Below are 26,357 nucleotides of genomic sequence, written 5' to 3'. Positions count from 1 at the left end.
CTCGTATAACGATGCATGTGACAAATAAATAATTTTGGATCTTGAATTTAGTTTCTGGTTTTCTTTAATGAGTTTTAGATCTTGGGTTTTGTTATTGTGCCTCCTTTGTGCTCCATGTGTCACGTCTAGTCAAGTTTTCATGTCTGTTCTCATGGTTTCCTTTTTAATTTTGCGTGTCTGTCTCACAGATGCAGGCTCCCCCCACATACGAGCCTGCATTTGGGCCGTTTCATGACAGCTGCCGGTCACGGACAATGACTCCCACCCTCTCCGTAACACACTGAAGAGCGATTTCTTCAACCTTGCAGTCTGAGGGAATGACACAGGAGGTTGTTCCTGCCTCCCTCTATCAAACTAATGCATCTACTTGGGTCAGACCCACACACTGAACCAGACACTCTGTCACTTTTTGTACGCCACAAAGTATATTTGTGCACCTGTGCACTCACACCTGTAATATCCCAGAAACATTAGTGTTAATACTTTAATATTTATGTTTATATCTCTATTTCTATACTTTATATGATTGCTTGGTGTCTGTTGTACGTTTCATTGATTCTGATTCTGAAATAGTCAACGATTTGATCTAGCTAAAAATTAAGCCATGTACGAAAAACAAATGCTTTATTCAAATTGGAAAGACAGCAGCAATGTGGAGGATTCAGTCAGCAATTTGAAATAGTGCAGTATATGCAGATTCTGTTTCCTGTAAGCTGTCAAGAGTCTTTTATCTAATTTAAACTTGTGATGTTACTATTCTAAAACGAATTCAAAGCTCTGAATTTCTAAAATAACAATCACAACCCATTAAACGTTCACAAGATGACCACAAGATGTCTCTGCAGCACGTGCCGTGGACAGCGCAAAAAGCAAAGAAACACAAAGCAGGACAGACAAATGCGCCTGGAATGAAAGTGCGACTATCAACATACTTTAGCTGCAGTATAGTTTGTAACCAGTGTGACATAAACTAACTAACAACGCGCAGTGAATGGTAGCTACACAAAAGCCTGTTTCATCACGTATTTGACCCCGGGATCTATTTTTTCTCCAAGCTTCATTTTTTAATTGTGGTGAACTTCACGTAGCTGCCTGATGCGCATTCTGCTCATCAGTGGACTGAATTGTCTTTGGGTCATCAGTAATAAAGCGCCTTCAGGCGACTGTGGTTGTGATTTGGCGCTATATAAATAAAATAGACTTGAATTGAATCAGTATAATTCAGGGTTGTATATTATAATAAACGTGTTGAGACATTTTCCAGCTCACATGTATTCATTACTGTTTCCCCCAATACCGAATTTAAAACTTTTTTATTCAGGAGCTAAAGTTAAAAACGGGAAAGTGGGTAAGTGACGTGTCCGTGATGGTGTTTGTGTGGCGCAGAGGAACCACATGACACGGTAACTTCAGAGGTCTTTCTCAGCCGTCTGCTGAGCCAACAGGAGCAGTGCAACAAGGACGCCCTTTGTTTTCTTCACTAACCGGACACCGCTATACGAGGAAGACCTGCTGAACCGCACCGTGAGTGTATTTTGCTTTTAAAACATCCAAACAGCGACGTTGTAAACTGCGCAACATCAGGGTGTTAACCTGGAGGTGGCAATAAAACGAGGCAGTCTGATTTCCCTTTAATGAAACATAAAACTTGAATCTGAAGTTAAGACAAAATTATTAGAGAGAAAGATTTGTGACAGGTTTATTACAGCTTCACAGCAGTGAAGCATTAACCTGCCTCACGCCTGTACCTTCTTACTAAAGGTGTAAAAGGTGGCACTGAATCATGGAGCATTCTTAGTTTTTCACAGGAAAAGTCATTTTACAAAAGCATAAACGGTGCAGTTTGGTGCACATGATGTCACATTGATTCAGGGATGTAACACTGATGTTGTAAAACGATTCCCTTCATAAGGCTTTATAAAACTTATAAAAGCTTTATAAAAATAAACTGACACAGTTTGTTTTCTCTTTTTTCTGATAATGTAATGATGAGTATTACTGTACTTGTCGTCATTATTAGAAAACCATGCTGGGACAAAACATTAACACAACCACTAAGCACACCGTTACTTATTCTAAACACAGTGACTTCATCAGTTCCTCTTTGCAGCTGTTTTTGTGTTTAATAGAACAAAAGCAGATATCGCAGTGCATGTTTACTTGTGCTCGTTTTTGTTACGACTCTCTGAACTGGGCCATGTAGATTAAAGTGGAGTAGACTCTGGTCAGGAGCAGCAGGTGTTGTGCTCCTTAACAAAGGCACCAGTGAACTGATAAGAGGCTTTGCTTCTAAATTTAGAATCAGGACAGCTTCCTGTCCCCACAGTGTGAGCAGTGGTGAGTTTCTGCAAAGTTAACTTGTTTTTTAATTGGGAATTAATTACATTTAAACTCCTAAATAAATACACACTTTTAGATTCTGGATTTGCTTTTCGGATTTGGGGAATTTCATTGCCCTGCGACAGACTGGCGACCTGTCCAGGGTGTACCCTGCCTCTCACCCTAAGACAGCTGGGATAGGCTCCAGCACCCATGACCCTGAAAAAGGATAAGCGGAAGAGAATGGTTGGATCGATGGGAACTTCATCTAGTTTTTCAACTATGTGTCCATCCTGAAGTCTTGGGAAAATGGAGTGTGTGTAAATGAATGCAAACAAATCCCCAAATACACACGGTCATGGTCCTCGGTCAGTTGTTTTCAGTGTTTTGGACTGTTTTGGTTATTTATCAAGGGATGGTTTTTTATAATGTTTAGGTTATTTCCTGTATTGGTTCTCTTTGTGAACTTAATCCAGTTATTTGTTCCAAATTCTTCCCTCAGCGTTTCTCCCTCTTGTGTGAAGTCTGTTGTATTAGGTCACACATCACTTCCTGTTTTATAGAGAGCAGCATAAACACAGTTGAGCAGATTGTGTGAATCTTCGTTGTAACTGCATTTTGCGTTTCATTGTTTATAACACAGTTGCTGCAGGAGGAAGAACATGGAACGCTATATTAGATATTAACTGATAAAAGTGTGATTAGCGGTCTGTGATGTATGGAGGACAAGAGTTACACAGCAAGTACATCAAAGAAAATTAGATGTATTTTATTTTATATGCAAAATGAGAGGAGGCTGAAGGAATATAAATGTGCCTTTAAGAAACATTTTAAGAAATATAAGGAACAACTCTTCTGAACACTGTGCAAAGGGGTCTCGGGATTAGGACTGCAGATTGATTCAGAGGCTCAAATTATGGTCATAAATATTTTGTACTTGTAAATCAGACTGTCTAGTTGTGAAGTGAGTTTTGTAACCTTGTAAATCAAAATATCTAAAATGTGTGCCTAAAAAAGATTTGTATTTGTAAAAGATAATTAAACAAGTTACAAGTTGTTTGGTTAATGTCTGTTTACGGATAGAAGGCAAAAAAATATGTGTGAAGCTTCCTGTTCAAGTTCCCTCGCATGCGTGTGAGTTTCAACTTGCACATACAAATTTTGACAAGATTTTTCTTCCTTTCAGCTGATTGGTCGATGTCAAGTTGTCAGGGTCACACTGTAGAGAGAGGGCGAGTGGACCCAAATGCAGGACTCGCAGGCAGATTGAAGGTGTGGATGGTATTTATTAGTGAGGCTGGACGGACAGAAGCTATCTGAAACTGAAAGACTGGCTGACTGAAGTAGACCTGGAAACACACCTGTGGATTAGACGATGATAAGACGAGGAACTGAGAGAAACTGAGGGTTTAAATACACCGGCTCATGATGGCAAGAAACAGGTGAGTACACACAGCTGGACTAAATCTAACTAATGACACAGGAAGTGGAACATACACACAGTCCGAGGCTAACACAATAAAACAGGAAATGTGAAAACTAAACAGTGATAAGGTCCAATACGGAAAACACTGATAAGAACCCTGGCGCTTTACTTAACTTCAGGTCCTGGAAGGGTAATACATTTTAAAGATGGAGGATGGCGACAGCCATTCTGTTCATGCAAACATCGTTGGGTCTGCCGTGATATGTTTGACATGGGACTTTTGCTCCTGAACCTCTGCGCACAGCGTCTGGAGACCGGGGCTGTACGAAGTCACTTTCATCTTTACGCAGGACTGTAAGCTGTTGTCTGTGAGGCGTGAGCGGTTTTTGTTTTTAACATAGTTCATGGTGGAGAAAAGCTGCTCAAATACGTATGAGGATCTGAAGATCGACAATCCACAAATTAGGCATTGTCACGGTTTGCCAGGGCAAGCCGTGGGGATGTGGGGATTTTATTTTTTTCAAGATATTTCAAGATCACGATAATCTTCCAATTTAGAACTACAAGTTAAAAAAAAACTAACATAAATAAAATACACTTCAGCTAAATACTTTTACAATTTATTTCCCCAAACCACGGAGCCGCAGTATAAAGACTAAAGAGCCGCATGTGGCTCCGGAGCCGCAGGTTGCCGACCCCTGGTTTAGTTGAACAAAAAACAAAATCATTGTCCAGATATATCTTTTTGAATATCACGTTTGGTTACTACCAGTGTTGGTCAAGTTACTTGAAAAAAGTAATTAGTTACTGATTACTGATTACTTCTCAAAAAAAGTAATCCCGTTACTTTACTGATTACTTGTTTTCAAAAGTAATTAATTACTTAGTTACTTAGTTACTTTTAAAAAACATGATACACTACCTGAATGCTTGATAAAGCAATAGACCTTTTGGGCCAATGCTATTTTTTCTGCATAATCCATCATATAAAAGTGAATCAAATGGAAAAGTGTCTTTTTAAAAAATTGTTTATTACTTTTAATCTTAACTTTATAAACAGTGCATCAAACAAAAATTAAATTAAATTCAACAGTCTTTGACTTTAATAAATTTGTTTAACATTTGAACATATTTCTGCACATTACACCATATTTTAAGAAAATAAAGGCTTAAACTGTATTTCTGCATACTCCAGCATATAACATAAATTATTTTTGTGTATACACACATCTTTTCATATAAATAAAGCAAAAAATAAATAAATAAAATAAATAAAATTAACAAAAACATCTTTTAACAGTTTGTAAAGTGCAGAGAGGCATAATATTGAGATTACAAAAACAGAAAATGCTATTGCATGCTACATTCAGGCTGTTAATCCAGTCTCAGTTTGTGGCAACCCTGAAAAAGACCTATGTTTTATTGTTTTCTTTTGGACTGAAACAGTGGTTATATCGCATCAGCAGAAGCTTCTCAAACCTTCTATCAGACATTCTGTTCCTTTTTGGGGAAAGCACCAATCCACCTAAACTGAACAGCCGTTCCACTGGTGCACTGGATGGAGTTGGACTGTTGTATTTCATGTACATCTTTTTGAGATTTGGGAACTGATTCAGAATCTCAAGCTCATAGCCTGACCTTAAAAAGTCAGTTATTTCTTTTTCTGCTGAGAAGCTTTCTGTGGGCTGATTCTGAAATTCAAAAAAGTCCATTTCGGCTGGGCTGGCTGGGATTTGGGACACATTAGTGTTCTCAGTTGCAGGAGCAGCTTTACGACACTCTGTTATCAGGAGCTCCTTCACATACTCTCTCCTACGCTCATCTCTCAGCCAACGAAGTTTAAACTTGGGACAAGTGGCCGCTGCGAGAAGTCCTTCTTGGCTGTCCAGAACAGCATCAAAACGAGTCTTGATGGCCTGTAACATACAATATGATGCAACTAAGAATACAATTATTTTACTGTATAATTACCTATTGTCAATATTTTGTGGGCTTTACAGCTCTAAACCATCTATATTTTCTATTATCAATACTGTATGAGATTTAATTTTGGCTGAGGCTTTTGTTGATATTATGATTAATATTCATGATTAATGATGATCAATGTCCCTGATATTTAACAAGGGGTGAATACTTGGTCTTTTATTCTATCATTTTAATAATTGTACCCACTGCTTAAAACAAAGTATAACATCCACCCACTGTGAATGGTATAATAAATTTAACAAATCCACCCAAAGCAATTAATAATAATCTTACCTTTACAATGACATCTGGAAGGCTGGCTGTCATTCTAGAGAGGTCATCTTTCAGGGCAAGGGTCTTTGACATCAGGCTTGTGAGTGTTGGCAGTAAAGCCCCGTAGGTGCACTCATCCCCTTGTAAGATGTCCAGAGCCACTGTCAGGGGCTTCATCACAGTACAGTACTCTTTCAAGAACTGGTACTCCCTTTCATTAAGGCACTTGATTCCCAGTTTTACACACAGGGGATTAAGTTCATTCAAGGGAATTGTGATGATTCTAGAAATGGCCTCATACAGGGAATTCCACCTTGTGGATGTCGGTACCATTAGTTTCCTCCGACTGACTTCCTCCACCTGTTCAGAGGCTAATGTTGATCGACTTGCTTTAGTCCAAAGAGCAGAACATTTTGCAGTGCTACTCCTATATACAGCCTTGGTGTCTGCACAGGAATTTAGATGTTTGTCAACATCGCTTGTTGAAATCAAGTTAATTGTGTGCGATGCACATCTGTAGTGTGGAGGGAGGCTAAACTGTGCATCACCAGATGCAGCTGAAAGAGCTTCTATGACATCAGTAAAGGTCGGTTCCTCGTCATCACCTTCTTCATTTTCAGATTCAGACTCCAAATGACAGGGCTGACATACTCTGAATGCTTTGGCAAAATTGGATGCATTATCCGTTACAGTGGCAATAACTTTGCCTTGTAGTCCATATGATGAATGGATTTCTTCAATCTCTGCTCCAATTACATCATAGGTATGGCTGCCTCTAATTCTCTTGCATGCTAGAGCGGCCTTGTTGTGTTGTAATGTGGAATTAATCCAGTGAACTGTTACACCCATAAAACTTTTATTATTTACCGTCCAGATGTCAGCAGTGGTGGAAACAAACTCTGCCTCTTCGAGTGTAGCCTTCAAGTTAGAGTTCATTTTGTCATATTCTCTCTCAAGGTGTCCTACAAATGACTTTCTCTGGGGCAGCTTGACACCACTTTTAGTTGGTATTTTTTCTACGATGCGTCGGAATGATTCAGAGTCAACAGTGGAAATCGGCAACATGTCCTCGACGATATAGGCAGCGACAAGCTTCTTCAGTTCAGCGGCACTAAGTCCTGTCGCTCTTACATCTAGTTTAACCTGTTTAGCAGGAGTGGGTCCATCTGAGCTTTGCCCGGTGGAAGTAGATGTGGTAGCCACAGCGGTCACGTCAGTGAGGGGATCCTGGGGGTTTTCTGTCAATTTAACATTCTTGTGGCAGCGTGCTAGGTGCTTGCTCAGGTTGGAAGTGGAATTTTTCGACGTAGAAAGAAGTTTTCTTCCGATGCAGAGTGTACAACGTACGCTTATGTTTTTGTCGCTTTTTAAAGAGTCAAATTCAAAATAATGTCGGTATTTCCAAGTATTAAATGCTGCACGATCGTACTCTATCCCTCGCTCCATGTTTTCTATTGTTGACACACGAGCTACCATAGCCGTCGCACTCGCTTGCGTCATTGTCATGAGACATTCTCGCAAAAAGTTCACGGTTTTAGTAACGTAGGAACTCCTACGGGAAAGTAAAGGTAATCTAATTACCGTTTTTGCAATAGTAATCCCTTACATTACTCGTTACTTGAAAAAAGTAATCCGATTACAGTAACGCGTTACAAGTAACGCGTTACTGCCCATCTCTGGTTACTACACTGTGTAATTTTTCGAGGTGCACATTAGAAAAGTTGCCCCCATTAAACGTGATATTCCAAAATATATATCTGTGTGGATTCTGGAGACAAGGCAATCTACAAGTAGTCCTTGGTGTGTTGTATAAAGACGAACAGTACTTAATCCAACCAGGAGTTTGTCGACCCAGGGCAGTGAATAAGCATCAAATAATCCACAGAGAACCATATAGACCCATCTTTCTCATCTCTTCCCTTAACCAAGTGCTTTTAGCCTTCTTCATGCTTTCAGGTGGCTAATGTGATATACCTAATGTGTATGTGTTAGTCCCTGTAGGGAAATTACTCCTCTGCATTTAACCCATTCACCCAGTGAAGCAGTGGGCAGCCACCAGTGCAGCACCCAGGCAGCAGTGTGTAGGGACGGTACCTGGCTCAGGGGTACCTCAGGGTAGCCGTTCAGTGGATTGAAACCCCTGACCTTCCGATCATGGGGCAACCACTACCTTTGTGACAGAGAGACAGAGAGAGATAACAGGCAGGAAAGCATGAGAAGATTCAGGGACAATAACAGCCCCTGTCTTTATGATGGATGTTTTTAAATGTATTCCACTACAGATTAATTCAATTCAACTTTATTCATACAATGCCAAATTTACAACAACAGTCACCTCAAGGTGCTTTATATTGTACAGTATACCCTATAATAATAGATACAGAGAAAACCCCAACAATCATATGACCCCCTATGAGCAGCACTTTGGCGACAGTGGGAAGGAAAAACTCCCTTTTAACAGGAAGAAACCTCCGGCAGAACCAGGCTCAGGGAGGGGCGGGGCCATCTGCTGTGATTGGTTGGGGTGAGAGAAGGAAGACAGGATAAAGACATGCTGTGGAAGAGAGACAGAGGTTGATAACTCTCCATAGCTGGACTGGCCATCGGCCCACCGCCTGGTGTCAATGCTTTTTTGTTGTCTTTCTTCCCTTAACGGTACAAACAATGAACGGTGGTGGATTGGCCAGATGCTGGCAGATGTGTAAAAATAAGTCAGTTGTTTGGTGGTGGCTATGGCGGAGCTTCCACAGAGGCAACAGGTGGATGAGGGAAAGGGGAGGCAGGAGGAGCAGAGACCCAAGGTAGCAGCGGCCGGAGTGTCAGGTGAACTGAACTTCAGGTAAGAAGTTATGACCTGCAGTCTATCTGGGTCAGATATAAACCAAGTTTAGGTGGAGTTTATTTTCATTATGCTGACTTTTTACAGTCAGTTACAATAACTCGTACTGCGTACTAGCTAGCATGACGGAGTTTATACAGCTGGGTGGTGCTATGATGTTACTGATAGTGAACTTTATTCATAAGGTTAGTTAGTAGAGTTGCCAACCGTCCTGTAAAAAACGGAATCGTCTCGTATTCAGAGAAAATATTACGCGTTTCGTGTTGAGCTGAAAAGGAACACAGTTTGTCCCGGACTTCAGCTACAATGAAAAAAAAAACACACAAAGCTGGAGTCATTCTGTCGTTACGCTGCACAGCTGTTTCTTCTTCTCTCATTCTCTCCCCCTCCCTCTCCTGTTTCTACTTCAATCATGAAACTGATCAATGATCAGCTGATCGGCTCTCTTGTTTGTTTATCGCCCACTTTGCGCCAGAAAGAGGAAACCAGCGGATGTCGCGCTAAACAACAGCAGCACGTTTAAGCTTGATCAGCTGTTGTTAGAATTTATTTAATATTAATTTCTAGTATCAGCTGATGTTTGCTGGAGCCACAGCTGTAAAGCTGCTGGTCATGATATCGGTTTGGATATGTGGTGAGAGGGAAACATGAGGATGAAACCAGGAGATGTCCTCACTGAATCATCAGAGCTGAACAGGTGATGGAGAAACAGGTTTACCTTTTAGGTGACATGAATGAGTTGAAGGGAAGTTATGAACTGTTTCTGAGAGACAAATAACACCAGGATCCTTTTTTATGTAGCTGACAGCTGGTAACTGTGCAGGGGCGGGTCTAGCAAAGTGTTGCCAGGGGGCAGGTAGAGCATTAACAGGGAAAGGGGGGCACAAGGAAATACTTTCTTATTCTCATTTAAAATATCTAGTTTTTATTAATTAATTATCTGAAGCTTACAACCAACGTTTTTATCTGACGTAAAATGTATAGAAATCATACATATACCAACAAGACTGTACATCACTGTCACAACAGGGTTTGTTTTCATTCAAAGGCTTTATGGCTTTAATACCTGGTGGGCCGGTCTGTAGTCAAAATGCCCGATTTTCTGTCCCAGTCCAGCCCTGCAGGTTAATACTGGCAGTGTCACCATGCCAGCTGACTGTATTTCATCATCAGCCAGTGTTGTTCTTTATCAATATTATCAAAGTTTACCATAAGGCAGCAGAGAAAGTATTTACTTGCTTTCAGGTTCTATTCAAATGTTAGTCTTTTCAGTTGTTTCTCCACTTTTTTCCTGTTTCAAAATAAATCACCAGTTTGTGAGAAGATTATCTTCTTTTTTTAACAGGCAGAGAAAGTTTTACATTGGAACTGGCTAATTTGTCAATTGTTTGCTACAAATGTTCGTATTTTAATATTCAAAAATGTTTTTGCCCAAAACATATGTGCACTACATGTCAGTAAAAATACTATGCAACTATTGATGTCCTTGAATGCTGAATAAACACTGACTGATTGTATCTCTTGTACTTTATCAACGCAGTATCTAAAAACTTTGCACCGTAGTGGTTAAAATCTCATTCTAATAAGAGTTAAAAGCGCATTCGGTTATTAGGTTTACAGGGTTACTGAATTATGGTTAAGGGTTGGTGGAATTGTTTTTAACATTATCTGCCAATTACATCTGCCACCCTTCTCCAAATCTGTGCCCCTACCTGGCCCCCCCAACAAAAATTTTCTAGACACGCCACTGATTTCAGGGTCCCATCATAATTTCTTCAGAAGTAAGTACTGTATATGATGCCAGTATTTCCCCACATTTTCTAGATTCTGCACCAGTACTGTGTGTAAAATGGCATCAAAAAGTTCATTAAGTTGTATTCTTTCCCACCTGTCTTTCTGTCTCCTTTCACTTTTTAAAGGTTGCCATGTTAGAAAAAACATTTTGCGCCGTCATGGTGTTTATTGATGTGGTAAATGAATAGTTTATGAAAATATCACCAAACCTGTCATTTATTACTTTTAATATTCAGTAATGGCAGTGAGACCAAATCAGGAAAGTGTGACAGTGATTAGTGGAATTTTGTGTCAAAAGGTATTAGATCTTTTTCAACATTAAGCCCCAAATTGTAGACTAAGGTAGCTTTTACTGATTCCTACAGGGAAAATAACTTTATGCTGACCTTAAGATTAGGTGTAGTGGGCAGCCACCAGCTATAAGATTGCTTATTCTCTCAGGGAAACCTCCAAGAAGTTATGATGAGGTATATCCCAGACATTTGAGGACTGTTGTGATGAAACGTTTCTGAAAACACTGAATCAACTTTCTGGGATTTTCTTACCAGAGCATGGATCAGGATGATACATTTTACACATTCGTCCCAATGTTTCTTCAACCCTATATTTTTAGTTTTAGCAACAGCCTGTTAAATGCACAGCTGCACTCTGAACATTACACAACAGGAATAAAAACAACTTTTAGTTGAGTCGCGGTCTCCTATTAAGAAGGCAGATTTAGAAGATAAAAATTCTGATATATATTTACTGATAACAGTCTGTCTGAGGTTCTGTACAGTTAGTTTGCATTATTGGTAATGCTCTTTGTCACATTGCAGACTTTATTCAATTCAATCACCAAACCACATAAACAGTTGCTTTAAGGCACATTCGATTGTACGGTTAAGTGCCAGCAGAAACAGGCTTCTACAGAAGAGCAGGCTCTGCCTCCCATTACTACGTCTACCTGGGAACCACAAGTAAGCCAGCAGTCTTAGAGCAAAGTACTCTAAAGAGGAGATACAGTACAATGAGTTCTTGAAGATGAGATGGGTCCTTTTAGGGACATCATAAACTTTTACTTCTTTTGATAAACTTTTGATGGATGGATGTACTGCAGTCACACAAATCCTAACCGTGGAGGAAAGGAGTTCCACTAGATCGCAGCAGGTTAATACGAGAAAATAAGATGTATTGTGTGCACACTGCTGAGAAAGAGAATCTGAGTTGTGGTTGTTTTTGTAGTTTTACATGAAAATCCCAGAATTATTGAAGAGCAATACGCGGGGCTCGCCTATAAGCTTGAGTGCAAAGTTTTACTGAGACACGGTTTTGGCACAGCTTTGCAACATCCACATCACCATCTATCTCCTGTCTTTAAGCAACAAACAAACAAAAAGATGTAGCTATCACAACAGCAGCAGGCATAAGACATGATTTTTGGGGCTTTAGATATTATGCAATTTGCAATAAACTGTGTGGCACAGATTTTGTAGTGACTCATTTAAATATTCTCCTCTTTACAAATACATGTCACAAGGCCATGTATTTTTACTCCCCCTTGCGTTAGTAAATCTGGCCTAATTTTTCCGTTTTCGTCAAATTTCCAACCTTTGTAATAAAGGTCCAAATACTGCCGAGATTCGATTAAAGGAGTAGAACGTGCACTTAGTAGTTTAAATATGGCGGATATCCGGCATCACACTGATAATGAGACAAGCGCAGGGTCTTTCGGATTTTCAGAGCATTTTCCTAACTCCTTATCAGTTCTCTTACCACCTTTCCTGGACTTGGATTTGTTTCCCTGGAGGTCAAGGAAAAGCGATGGGAACGAATCTTTCTTTTTCTGCGGATGCCTTTCTAACAGCGTCACCGTGTGACGTCACATATGGCGAACCCCCTTCGCCAAGCTGACGTCAATAAAACAAACCGAAGCGGAATAACGCACTTAATAAAAGCACGGTGTGCGACAGCAAGAGCAGCCGGATACAACGCGGAGCCACTTTTACAGGCGACATGTCAAATTCAAACCTGTAGACTGAGTATGTATATAGTTCATCGGACGGGGTACAGTGAGTTTTATGAACGGACCCAGACCCCCCGACCCACTGCTCGGCACCCACGTCGACTAACGCTAATACCCTTCACGGCTTGTTCACGGTCCAGACACATGAATGCTTTTATTTTGATGTTTACCGGAAGTACGCCACATCCTCTGTTCTTTTCTTGACTCTACTGTATTCTCATTATCAGCACAATAGGCAGGAAGGTTTACAGCTGGAAGAAAGAAAATTTCGTTTTACGTCCTCGGAACTAGACGGGCTTTCAGCCCAACAGGGACGTATTCCGGCCCGTGTCCCTCCGCGGGGCTGATCCGGGTCCACGGCCCGAGCAGTGGATCTGCCGCAGCTGAAGCCTCCGAGATGCTCCGAGCTCTCTGCAGCTGCACAATAACAGCGTCACCGATACCGGCCTGGGGACACAGCTATGATTTTCAGACGGAGAGCCAGGTAACTTGAAATAGCTAGCAATAGATGTGAGAATGGAACAAGTGGGCACAGAACAAGATGCTGATAGCAAAACCATAACGGGGTTATTAGGATGGAGAGACTGTGGTGTACAATGGGCGGCGCTAGGCTGCGATTTTGCAGAGACATGGGCGAAGGTGTGGGTGTAGGGATTCTTCACACGCCAAGTCTTAACATGGTCACAAGTTCGGGAACCATATACATATATACAGCCTCTCCCTCCAACTCCGCTTGGGCATTTCAGACTTGTAATATGTGGTGAACAGGGTGGTGGCTGCTGCCCTAATATTAATCTCACATTGGTCTGCAGAAGTGACAATCAGACGGAGAGGCAGTGTGATCAGATCTGATCAAAGTGAACAGTGAAATGCACAAATCTATTTAGAGGAAGTGTGATTTCAGCTGTCATATGACATACCACACTGTAACGTGCCTGACTGCAAAGTTATGAATCCGTCTGGGTTTAAATGTCAAATTATCATAGAGAACTAGTCCATCACATATTAGGAGAGTGTCAGAAGATTATTCTAGTCATCAACGTCTCCAAGTCCACTGAAGAAGTTTTTCCCCAAACTTTTCCAGTGTCCCATTAGCCAGTAACGTAACTGGGTCGATTGAAATAGTAATATACATCAGTATAAGACATTTTTAACTGTAGAGGTTTTTTTAAATTAATTTTTTAGGGTTAAATAAAAAAAATAAAGTTAATAAAGATGTTTTTACAAAATTGTAATAGAAGCATAAATTCTATGCACGTATTAACAGTACAAAGCTAATGTGGCAAAGTCGACAAAGTTGCCTTTATCCTCTGAAAACAATATTGCTGTAATAGTGTGAATGGTCTCTTTCTTTTTCTGTTCGCCCAGCTGGATGGAACGAGGCATCACTGTTAAGTTGGATAGATATGAATATGAGCCTGGTTCTGCCGGAGGTTTCTTCCTGTTAAAGGGAGTTTTTCCTTCCCACTGTCGCCAGCACAGTGCTTGCTCATAGGTATCATATGATTGTTTTAGTAGTGTCTACCTTACAATATAAAGCGCCTTGAGGGGACAGTTGTTGTGATTTGGTGCTATAAAAATAAAATTGAATTGATGTGAATCATATGTTATGGTCTTTACACTGAGCCCCTCTCAGCTTTAAAGACCCGTGGGAGGCTTTGATAAGTGTATCAGCTCTTTATCAGTATGATAAAAACCAAAAGTGAGGAAATACGCTTCCTTTCAACAGAGTTGCAAGGTTGTTTTGGCAATATGTAGCAGCTTATTACCAATAAGCATTTTACTAAAATGCATTAGGTTAAATTAGGTTTAATATACGTGCAATTGTATGACATAACAGCCACTTCCTGTGAGTGTTCCTTTGTTATCAAACACAAAAAGACCATGCCAGTTGTGTTCACGCTCTGATGACATCTGTGTGTGATTCCAAACCAATGAACACACATCTATCACAAATCCTGTTACATTGATCTGTTCCAGTGTGATTGTGTGACAGCAATCAATGTCACTGAAAAACAGACTGTCTGAAAGTACTATTTCATTTGACAGCTCACTACAGGCTCTTTTACATAGAACTTGTTACATATGCATGAATATGTTAAAAAAAAGACTTTTATTGATGTATATTTTTATCCCTTTTCTAGTGGTGTTGGGTTTTTATTTAAATGCTTGATAATGGAAAGTATTGTCACACTTACTGTTTAAGATGGGCAAACCCTTTTAATAATTAGTAGTGCCAACTATGGAAACACCATAGACATCAATAGACATTAGGGCTGCCACGATTAGTCGACCAGTCACGATTACGTCGACTATCAAAATCGTCGACGACTGATTTAATATTCGACGCGTCATTTGAAGCTTTGTAAGATCCCAAAAGACGCAGGAATAAGTAGCAGGATTTAAGAGTGTAATAACGGACTGAAACAGAAGATGGCAGCACTGCATGTACAAGGATGCCAGCTGCCGTTAAACCCCGAAGAAGAAGAAGCTGTGTCCAGTATCGTAGCTGTGTACAAATTCAGGGGCTGCATCCTTCGCAGGCCACATTTGTTGGCTGATTACGTTACAGCGACGTGACAAATGTCTAAATTCGAAGACTCAGAAAAATGTGTCCTCCTTCTCCCCAGATTTGAAGGATGGGTGTATCCTTCGTGGACCAACCTTTCCTAGAATTCATAGCACAACTCAGCCAATTCCAGTTTCCAACAATGGCAGCAGCTACTTAGTTTTAATATTACTCTTATTATTTCTGGGTCACAAAATAAACCTTTAACACATTTTCAGGCGATACTGTAGCTGTGTAAACTTCAAATATCTGCTCGGTTTATCAAGACACCACATATTTGCAAAAGCGCTCCGACGTTTTCGGAGACGTTTGGCTGAGGTTAAAGTTACAGTTACAGACATTAATACATACATGTTTACAATGAACAGATACACATTTGAACACATTTTTAAAAATCTTTATTACATATACACCCCATTATTTTAGGTTTCACAATTACCTCATAATTTGTTCTAACATTACTACACAAATATGTATCATAGAATAGAGTGTTGTAAGAAAATGCCACACCCATACATATAAACCCACAGGAAAAATCAAGACACTGGTATCAGAGGCAGACTGGTACACGGATACTAACTAAAACACAGCATAAACAGGGAGGACCCCCCCGTCCCCCCTTAGGAATTTTTGGGGAATGAATTCATTGGAGATGGTGCAGCACGGTACAAAAATTTCAAGGTGTCAAGAGTTTCACTCTCCAGTGGACTGACTCGAGAAGAGAGGTGGTTGCCATGGTAAAGTAGAGAGGAGTCATCTTTCTTCTCATTACAGAGACAAGCCCCCTGCACAAAGTGTAAGGGGAAACATGAGCCAGACACCAGAACAAAGACCAGTAGGGAGGCCAGGTTTAAACTGTGACCCCTCCCCAACTTTTTCAAACCAATCACATTCATGCCTTGTTTGTGCCACATTATAAAAAACTCTGTTCAATGGCGAGTGGTAGCCTTTCCTAGCCAAGGAAAAGTCCATGGTGCTATGTAAAATTAACTTGAACCTTTAACTGATTAGTATTTAAATTTTGGTTAAAAGTATGCTTTGAGTTTATTCATCTTCTGTTATAAGAATGAACCGGACATCAGTATCTAAGGAATCTAAGGAATACAAGATCTATTTTCAGACTGGTTTCCTTCCCGAAGATACTTCAGTCGTTTTTGTTTTATGACTCATCCAGCTGTCCCCGTCTCTTCATGCCTTTTCTCCTCTTCAAACCCTATCCTGTCACTTTAATGACATTATCTTACTGTGTTTGATTCTTCCATCCATCCATCCATCCATCCATCCATCCATCCATCCATCCATCCATCCATCCATCCATCCAATTGTCCGACTACCATCCATCCATCCATCCATCCATCCATCCATCCATCCATCCATCCAATCGTCTGACTACCATCCATCCATCCATCCATCCATCCATCCATCCATCCATCCAATCGTCCGACTACCATCCATCCATCCAATCGTCCGACTACCATCCATCCATCCATCCATCCATCCATCCATCCATCCATCCATCCATCCAATTGTCCGACTACCATCCATCCATCCATCCATCCATCCATCCATCCATCCATCCATCCATCCATCCATCCATCCAATCGTCTGACTACCATCCATCCATCCATCCATCCATCCATCCATCCATCCATCCATCCATCCATCCATCCAATCGTCCGACTACCATCCATCCATCCAATCGTCCGACTACCATCCATCCATCCATCCATCCATCCATCCATCCATCCATCCAATCGTCCGACTACCATCCATCCATCCAATCGTCCGACTACCATCCATCCATCCATCCATCCATCCATCCATCCAATCGTCCGACTACCATCCATCCATCCATCCATCCATCCATCCATCCATCCATCCATCCATCCATCCATCCATCCGTATTACTCTCTTTCCACACACTTTTCCCCTTCTTTTTCTGTATCTTCCTCTTCCACTGACTGCTTTGGGCTCACAACTATGTGCATCATTCCATTCATCCATCCTTCTCTCCTCCTCACAGGATGTTGCGATCGCTGGTTTGTGGTCGGCTGGGTCCAGTTTGGATGTGGAAAGCGCTGCTATTCTTTGTGGCCATTGCTTTTGCCACCCAGCTGCTGGGAATCATCTTCAACAAGAGGTATGGTTTTGCTTTTTCAATTTGAACTGCATTGGATTTTTACATTTTTGCGTCAGATTTAGTTTTCTTTCTCTCTATTATGAGGAAATTATGTTGGCAGTTCATGGACAACTGTGGGCTGCCCGTGTTCCTATAGAGTGGGTTTTTGTCACATGGTAACAGTGTCACAAATATGTGGTAGAGCTGGTACAACCATTGGATGTCCTTTTTTCGTCCATCTGTGAAGAAAAGTGAAGTTGTACAGACCGAAAGTGAAACAGAGATCACTGGTTTGTGGTCATAAACAGCTCTCTCTACGTTTCATACTAACTCAGCATAAACGAGTGTGTAATGTCTTTGTACTTGTCTCATTCCTGGTCAACTATTATCGCGCTAGTACCTGTTGACTTGTCAACCAGTTGGCATTAACTAACATACAGCATCATCCATGTCGAGCAACATGCAGTTGGTATTGTGGAGGACTACAGCATGGGAGTACATTTGCAGTGGTTGAAAACCCCCTCTCTGTAAGCTCTACATAGGCAAATACATGCTCAACAGTATTGCATATAGCAATATATATACTATAATACAGTAATAGTAAAATAACAGCCACACCGCTAGATGCTGCTCTGGGTTCATTACATGCAAAGCGAGATATTTCAAGCCTTTATTTGTTATAATTTTGATGATTATGGCTTACAGCTTATGAAAACTTCAAATTCAAAAGCTCAGCAAATTTGAATATTTTGAAAAAGTTCAATATCGTAGGTTCAAAGTGTCACGCTCTCATCAGCTAATTAATCCAAAACACCTGCAAAGAGCCTTTAAATGGTCTCTCAGTCTGGTTCATGGGGAAGACTACTGACCTGACAGTTGTGCAGAAAACCATCACTACAGCCTCCATAAAGAGGGAACACCTCAAAAGGTAATTGCAAAAGAGGTTGGATGTTCTCAAAGTGCTGCATCAAAGCACATTAATAGAAAGTTCTGTGGAAGAAAACGGTGCACAAGCAGCAGGGATGACCTCAGCCTGGACAGGATTGTTAGGAAAAGGCCGTTCAACAGTGTGAGAGACCTTCACAAGGAGTGACTGAGGCTGGAGTTAGTGCAACACACAGACGGATCCTGGAGTTGAGCTTCAAATGCTCTATTCCTCATGTCAAGCTGATCCTGAACAACAAACAGAATCACCTGGCTAAAGAATAAAAGAACTGCTCTGTTAATCTGTGGCACAAAGTCCAGTTTCTGGTGGGAGCAAAATTTGCATCTCATTTGGAAACCAAGGTCCTAGAGTCTGGAGGAAGAATGGCGAGCAGTGTTGGTCAAGTTAGTTGAAAAAGTAATTAGTTACTAATTACTGATTACTTTTCCAAGAAAGCAATCCTGTTACTTTACTGATTACTTATTTTCAAAAGTAATTAGTTACTTAGTTACATTTTAAAACCATGATAAACAACCTGAATATGTAATAGAGCAACAGACCTTTCAGCCCAGTTCTACTTTTTCTGCATAATCCATCATATAAAATGTAATCAAATGAAAAACTTGTTTTGTTAGTTTTAATCTTTTAACTTCATGCATGAAGCAAAAATTAAATAATATGCGACATTCTCTGACTGGAAGAATGTTTAACATTTAAATCTATTTTCTGCATATTCCAGCACATAAAATAAAATAATGTTTTGTGTTTTCACTCTTTCAAATAGATGCGAGTAAAACACAGCAGAAAATAAATAAAATCAAAGACTCAGCAGCTCTTAAATCTATTGTCACCTGTTTAGCAGGAGTGGGGCGGGTGGAGGTTTGCCCACAGTGGTCCTGTCAGTGGGAGGATCCGGGGGTTTCTCTGTGAACGTCACATTCCCGTGGCAGCGTGCTCGCTGCTCGCTCAGAGTTGAAGTTTAATGTTTCGGTGTAGAAAGAAGTTTTCTTTCCGCGCAGAGTGTGCAGCAAACGCTGATGTTTTTGTCACTTTTTACAGAATCAAACTCAAAGTAATGTGATTACTTTCACGCTTTAAACGCTGCATGGTCGTCCATTATTGATCTGCAAACATCTGTTGCTGCCACGGACGTCGCACGGGCTTACGTCATTGTCATGAGACACTCTCAGAAACAAAGTCATGACGGTTTAGTAAAACCTTGTTCAATGACCATGGGATAATTGTGCTTGATTGGCCAGCAAACTCACGTGACCTGAACGGGCTTTGCCAAGAGAAAGATGAGACACATGAGACCAAACAATGCAGAAGAGCCTCCACACTGCGCCCCCTGGTGGATACACAAGATATTACCACCGGTTTTCCTAAATGCTGCTTTTGGGACGTTACCACCCATGGTTGCATCGTCCAGGTGAGGGTATCATTACAGCCACCCATCAGCTGGCAATTGGTCAGAAATCCGTCACGCGCCCACCCACGGTCCTGTCAGGGATGAGACAGCCGTTTTTAAAGTGGCTGTATCTGTAAGCCTAGTCTTCAAAGTAGAGATACTGTCTGTCTCCTGAACCCTGGTTCCACAGAACAGGGCCCTGAATGTTGTGAAATACTGTTGTCCTTGCTGTCACACTATTACCCAACCATTAAGCCACAGCTGCAGGACAAATGCTACCCAATCACATGCTTCTCATTCAGTTTGCTATTAATGATGAAGAAATGATTGCTGCTGCTTTCTTGGAGTATTTGTGCCTGTGTGAAATGAAATCCCCGTGCTACCACAGTATAGCTTTGAACATTTTGGCTGTGATGTGTCTGTGTTTATGTAACATCTGCTTAGAAGGAAACCATCCAGACAGGAATAAAACTCAGTTATAAAATCAGTTCACAGCAACTAATAAATTCAAAGCTCATACGTTTATACTTCTTTAAGACATTTTAACTTTGCATGAAGTAAGGAGTTAGGTTCAAAGTGTACTCAGCAACTGAACTGTTTCTGTTTGTTGTCCTTTCTTGAATCACCTTGTTGTTGAATTGTGCTATACAAATAAACTTGCCTTGCCTTGCCTTTCTTTTACATTTCCTGTGAACAGCCACATCAGTTCTATCGGTTGAGACAGTGTGATGCTGCTAAGCTGTTTGGTTTAAACATGATTTCTGATGTGGGGTGAAAACCTACTGATTTTGTAGTACAAGTAAGACCAAGAATTGATTTGCATTGATTGTAGAAATGTCAATACTATCATATGGTGAGTAGATTTGAGTTGTGGTAAAATCCCAGAGATGTTCTGAACAATAATTATTTACAGTTTGCTCCTCTCTTCCCACTCGTCCAACAGCAGTGCCCAACCAGCTGCTCACTCCATCTTTTCATCCCCTGATGCCCAGGGGCCATCTCTGGGCTCCTGTCAGCCCCACACTCACATCATGTTCCTCAAGACACACAAGACAGCAAGCAGCACAGTGCTCAACATGCTGTACCGCTTTGGAGAGGAACGCAACCTTCGCTTTGCCCTTCCACTGGGCTACCAGCTGGGGTACCCACTACCCTTCAATGCTCACAGAGTCAAAGGTTATCGAGGTCCCCGAGCCACGGAGTTTCACATCATGGGCAATCACATGAGGTTTAATAAGCCAGAGGTAAGTCGTTCACACGAAGAGAATGGTGGGTAAAATAGAAGGCTGACAGTAATGACTGAAAATGGTTTGATAATCATACAGCCATCTGTATAATCCTCTACTGTTCAAATTTCCAACATGGCTGGACATCTTAAAGAGACTCATTTTATAGTTTATATATAGAAAATGAAAGTGTACAAACTCATATACAGATGTGACATCAGTAGCCTCAGCCATATAATAAAAATTGGCAGAAGATAATCAACAACAACTAATGAACAAAATACACAAAAATAATACACAGAGGTCGTTTTGTGGGCTAAAGTGATGTTCATTTAGAAATTTGCTCAAATTGGACTAAAAACACTACAGACACTAAACTCCATGCTTAGTCTGACTTAACCTAACTGCCTGTATGACTGTAGGAGGACTGCCAGCCCATCCAAACCTTCAGACTCTTAGGAAACTGAACCCTTCAACCAGCACTAGAAGGTCCCAGTGGGATTGGTTAGCCTAACTCTGCCGGGCTGTGCATTAGCACTATTTGTCATTCTGGCTAATCACCAGACTGCTAGTGTAAATACCTGTAAATACCCGTGTCAGCAAGCCAAACCCTCTGTCCAGATTGAGCATGCTCAGCGGTAGAATGACATCAGAGGAGCTTCTGTTGGTTTCATAATTACAACAATGGATAGTTGAACCGTTGCTGATGTCAGAGACAATACGTGATGCTACTGCAGTAGTATCGTTATTTGTAACTGTTTCAATTTTTGTCTTCCAGGTGGAGAAAGTGATGCCTGCAGACACATTCTACTTTTCTATCATCAGGGATCCTGTCGCGCTGGCGGAGTCCTCTTTTGCTTATTACAAAGAAGTAGCTCCTGCCTTTCGGAAGGCAAAAGGGCTGGGCGACTTTGTCGACGACCCAAATAAATACTATGACCCTCGTCTTCGCAACAACCACTATGCCCGCAACCTGCTGTGGTTTGATTTTGGCATGGACAATAATGCTAATTTCTCAGTGGAATTAGCTCAGCATGGTGAGGCCATGATCCGCCAGACATTCAGACTGATTCTTGTGTCCGAGTACTTTGACCAGTCTATGATCCTGCTGAGACATGCCCTCTGCTGGCCACTGGATGCTGTAGTCTCATTTAGCCTTAACGCTCGGCAGCAAAAGCCCAGCAGCAACAGCGTAATGAGCGGAAGCTGGGTCGGCAAAGCTGCCGTAGCGGCTGGCGTCGGTGCTAGAGCTGGACGCTTACAAGGCAAGATGTTGCCCAATCTGTCGCTAACGGATCATCAGCGGGAGAAGCTACGCCAGTGGAACGCCTTAGATTGGTACCTATACAAAGCCTTCAACCGCACGTTCTGGGAGGATATCGACAAGTTTGGTCGTGCCCAGATGGAGCAAGAAGTAGCTCTTCTCAGGATGCGGCGGGAAATCCTGGGCCGGGTTTGTCTGAAGGATGGTGGAAAGCCCGTAGAAGCATACCGGATACGAGACAAAAATATCCGACCCTTTCAGAGCGGAGTAGTAAAGATTCTTGGATACGAGCTCCAGCCGGGTCTCGACAATGCTACCAGGACGGCCTGTCTGAGGATGATTAGGCCCGAGATCCAATACAAAGATTTGCTGGATAGTAAACAGTTCCCACGGGCTGTCCAACCCCAGCTGGGACAGCAGGGACAGCTAGCAGCTGGTGGTGCTTTTGTAAGACATGATTCATCTAGGACAGGAGAGAAAATGATGATGGGAGAAGCTGAGATGGAAAGAGAAAGAGACTGGGATGGAAGCCGTATAATGAAGCGTAACCAGACTTTAAAAGGAGTGCGAGAAAAAGAAAGATTGAGATAGTTTAAGGTGAGTTACATGTTACCTTTGATTTGTGAGGGGAAACGGACCAGAGACGCCTGAGCCAAATTTAGTTTACATGTGAGAAAGAAACAAGCTTCTCTGCAGCACTTCCAGTTTTCTTTCTTTTCCTGAACACACTCTCTGGTTTGGTATGTTTTCATCTTTGGCAATTACTCCCAGTGACAGTCTATTTTATTATTGGAACTGCATTTTCTTATTGTGTTGATGCTTAAATTAAATGAAAGTTACAAGCTGTCCCAAGGTTACAGAGGAGGGGTACACCGCTCGGGTCTTGTGGCTGATCCGACACAGGCGGGAGTTTGTGAAAATAAAAACATGAAGACAGTCTCGCTGGACAGAGCACTGCAGAAAACCAAGACATTTTAGGTTTGTTGTTGCATTAACAGCTGTTATTGATTTCATCAGACAAATGATCGCTTCCTTGCTCAAATCTTTTTTTGTATTTTAACATACAGACTGTTTTTTACATAAGCTTGCCTTTAAACGCGGCTCAGAGACAGCAAATCTCATCTATAGGAGAAGTCCGCAGATAGCAGCTGTGGTGGTGCAGGTACATCTTCCAGATGAATTTTTAAAAATTCACTTTTAGGCAGGATTTTAAATGTTTTGATTTACATCAGGTTTGTGTAATGATTTTTTTCCCAGTGAAATTAAGGTAGTGCTTCAAAATAAGTGCCTGTGGGCGTGTCTCCTGAAACACCACAGGCTTGTTTGTGCTGTCGAGTGGTGAGTCTGGACTCTAAAAGCTATTTCTGGATTATGAGTTTCAGTTTTCTGCCACAGTTTGTTTACATTTAGGAAAATACATCTTTTAGCTTTAGACTAAGATTGCTATATTGTTTCAGATCCACACTTTCAGCAACATTAACCACGTCTGCACCTGTCGGGCAGAAAGCTTATGGCTCGCTGTTGTTTCCAGTGACTCACAGCAGTCCCAGTTTCATTTTGTCATTGACCTGCTCTTCCATACTGAGGTCCAAAGCTACATTGGGCAAGTGCAGGGCCAGCATGCTTACCTTTCCCTCCTTTCTGAGGACGTGCCTGTGGAAGGAAAGTAGAGTCACAGATCATATTAGGAGTTTTAGCAGGTAAAGTGCTAAAGCTAGACGACTGTTTCAGTTGTGTTCTTCACCAACTGCTGTCCGTACAATCTAACACAGGCTGAAAACAACGTTTCTTTGATTGCATAAGAAGTGTCACAGAGTGGGTTCACTGACAGTGTTGGCCCTGCCTTAGTGAGGGTCATCCCTGCATGCGAGGTAGCACAGGTGACAGACAGCGTCAGACGTGACTGCATGCATATACAGGAAATATGCATGCGCCACTTTGTTTTTAAATGAACCTCCTTACAACAGGTTGTTTCCTAGATCGTACATGTTCGTTCATTGTTGAAAGTATTGAATTTATTGCCCAGTGTCAAACATTCGATCGTCTTGTTCTCCGTCCAGAGTCGGCCACCCTACACAGCGCACATCTGGTCACCTCAGCAGTGGCCCGTAAGGGAGATTCAGGCATACTGTGTTTGAGTGGCTACCTCCTCTGATGAAAGGATATTATTCATCTCTTACAGTCAGTCTGTTTAAAGAGAGTCAATACTGAACAACGTCTTAAAATCAAAGGGACATAAGGTGTTTATTTCCCTTCACTCAGGAAACCAGTGATTTATTTTAGTTTACTCTAAAACTCTGACTTTCTCTTCATTCATAAATAAGCCATCATTAACAGTGAAACTCTTGCTTCAGGAGTGTCATAGTCCTGTCTGGGGTCTCAACAACATTGTTTCAGTCGCGCTAATTAAAATGTGCTCGATGTCACATCCAGAAAGGTCTCTGGAGGTCAAGCCTACGCAGACGTTTGGAATGACAGAAGCTGCTTCTATGTCACAGCAGCGTGTGCACGGCTGCTTCTATGTTACAGCAGCAGCGTGTGCACGGCTGCTTCTATGTCACAGCAGCGTAACTGAAGTAAATGGTTTCCTTTCCCGTGGTTTTCCTGGTTTCCAAGTCACGTCGTGTTGACTTCACTGAAAGAGACCTTTCTGTCTTTTGCACCTGCCAGCTTTCGTTTAGATTTCGAAGAATATCGCTTCCTATTCTGCTTGTTCGTGTTTTACACCAGTAACAGCTGAACATTCAAAAAATTACACAATATGGATTTTTTTTTATCATAGAGTGCTACTACATGCTGTAACATAAGTGTCCCTTATATTTTGGTTATTAGATAACTGTGACTATTATATCCAGGTACATTTTGTCACTCTCTGAAGGTTAGTGGTGATAAGTCATATTTACACACAGCATACATGTCGGTACTCAATCGCTGACGAATGCCAATCAATTCTTGCCAACATGGACGACAAACAGTTAATACGCTGAAAACTCCATCATAATGTTTTTGTGCTTTTCGAGCGCCCTTCTATAGGATACCACAGTCGTGTCATGTAATCAGCACAGTGTAATAAAGAAATAAAAAGACTTTATTAATGCTGAGGAAATTTCTTTATTACACACTTAATTCCAATATAAATATGGAAGATGGCAAACAAGTTGAAAAATGTAAACAAGTAAAAATAAAATGAGGTGAAACATTTTCACATAAATAAATAACAAAGTTAAACCTGTTTCTTAAATTCAGGACAGTAACTGTGTTGTCACCTCTGTCTGCTCATACTTTTTATTGGTGTTTAAACACGTGTGTGTGTGTTTTCTTCCTTTTAATTACACTCCATTAAAAACAGCTTCTGGTACTAGAAGGTACCAGAAAGTCAAACTTTGCTTCCCGATCTAGGATAAAGCTTTATTTGAATTTTCGCAAATACTGTAATGTGACTCATTTTGTAGCTCGTTTTCAGTATTAAAGTTCCATGTTGTACATAGTGGACAAGAGCGGTACAGGTCAGAGTAAGAAGCAGTGGTAGGTGGTGTGATTTACCTTCTGTCATGCCCACTTCGCCAACGATCTCTATTCAGCCACTCCCACAGCCCTGACAGGACATTTCACAGAGAACTCCTCATGTTGCTCCAGATGTTACTGAGCAGGCCGAGCAGCTGCAGTATATGTGGCTATGATCTTACTTGAAACTGTATTCTGTCGGAAATTTGTAGTAGATCACGCTCTTTGTGTGCATCTGTTGTGTTTGTTTTCTTGTACTAAATAATTAAAAAAATCTTTAACTCTCCTACGTCTTTTTGCCTCCTTGTTTGTAACATTTGACAGCAGCTGTGTGATACGGTGGTTGTTCTGTGCTGCATTAAAATGTCCTGAGTAAAAAGATCAAAGAACTTTATGTGTAAATTGTTACATTTATAATCATGAAACAGAAAATGCAGTGAGTGCAAAGCAAACTGTAAGTTTACAGCTGCCGTTGCATCTGTGCAAATATCAGCCTCCATATTTGTGACTATTTTCACAATTGTTTCATCTTTAAATTTAAGAATTAAAACTTGTTATTCAAGCTTGTGTACATCGTTAGATCATATTCAAGTTGAACATATTGAACATCTTCATAGACTCCACATTTTATTCAATGAAAAATGTCTTTAAAAATCTTTTTACTGAGCTCACAGACCTACACAATCATTTCCCGTAGACTTCTATGCAGTGTTCATGCAAC

The 26,357-nt window shown here is 41.1% G+C and overlaps 1 protein-coding gene across 4 annotated transcripts; it reads left to right on the top strand.

Annotated features, from left to right (window-relative positions):
• The first annotated feature begins 1,396 nt into the window (after positions 1 to 1,396).
• Positions 1,397 to 25,922, top strand: gal3st4 (galactose-3-O-sulfotransferase 4). Of its 4 annotated transcripts, XM_080882471.1 has the most exons (5): positions 1,397 to 1,524; positions 3,506 to 3,761; positions 17,214 to 17,330; positions 20,586 to 20,886; positions 21,647 to 25,922. In XM_080882471.1, the coding sequence occupies exons 2-5, from the start codon at positions 3,745 to 3,747 to the stop codon at positions 22,721 to 22,723; spliced, it is 1,512 nt and encodes a 503-aa protein (XP_080738597.1). In that variant the 5' UTR covers positions 1,397 to 1,524; positions 3,506 to 3,744; the 3' UTR covers positions 22,724 to 25,922. The 4 variants fall into 4 exon arrangements, with proteins under 4 accessions (XP_080738597.1, XP_080738596.1, XP_080738595.1 ...); XM_080882470.1 differs by lacking the exons at positions 1,397 to 1,524; positions 3,506 to 3,761 and adding an exon at positions 12,794 to 13,105 and having other exon boundaries at positions 20,589 to 20,886; XM_080882469.1 differs by lacking the exons at positions 1,397 to 1,524; positions 3,506 to 3,761 and adding an exon at positions 12,798 to 13,105.
• The last annotated feature ends 435 nt before the right edge of the window (positions 25,923 to 26,357 follow it).

This window comes from Rhamphochromis sp. 'chilingali' (genome assembly GCF_963969265.1).
Source record: "Rhamphochromis sp. 'chilingali' genome assembly, chromosome: 1".
NCBI classification, from domain to species: Eukaryota; Metazoa; Chordata; class Actinopteri; order Cichliformes; family Cichlidae; genus Rhamphochromis; species Rhamphochromis sp. 'chilingali'.
Note: the sequence above shows the minus strand (reverse complement) of the source record. Positions and strands in the feature narration are given on the sequence as shown.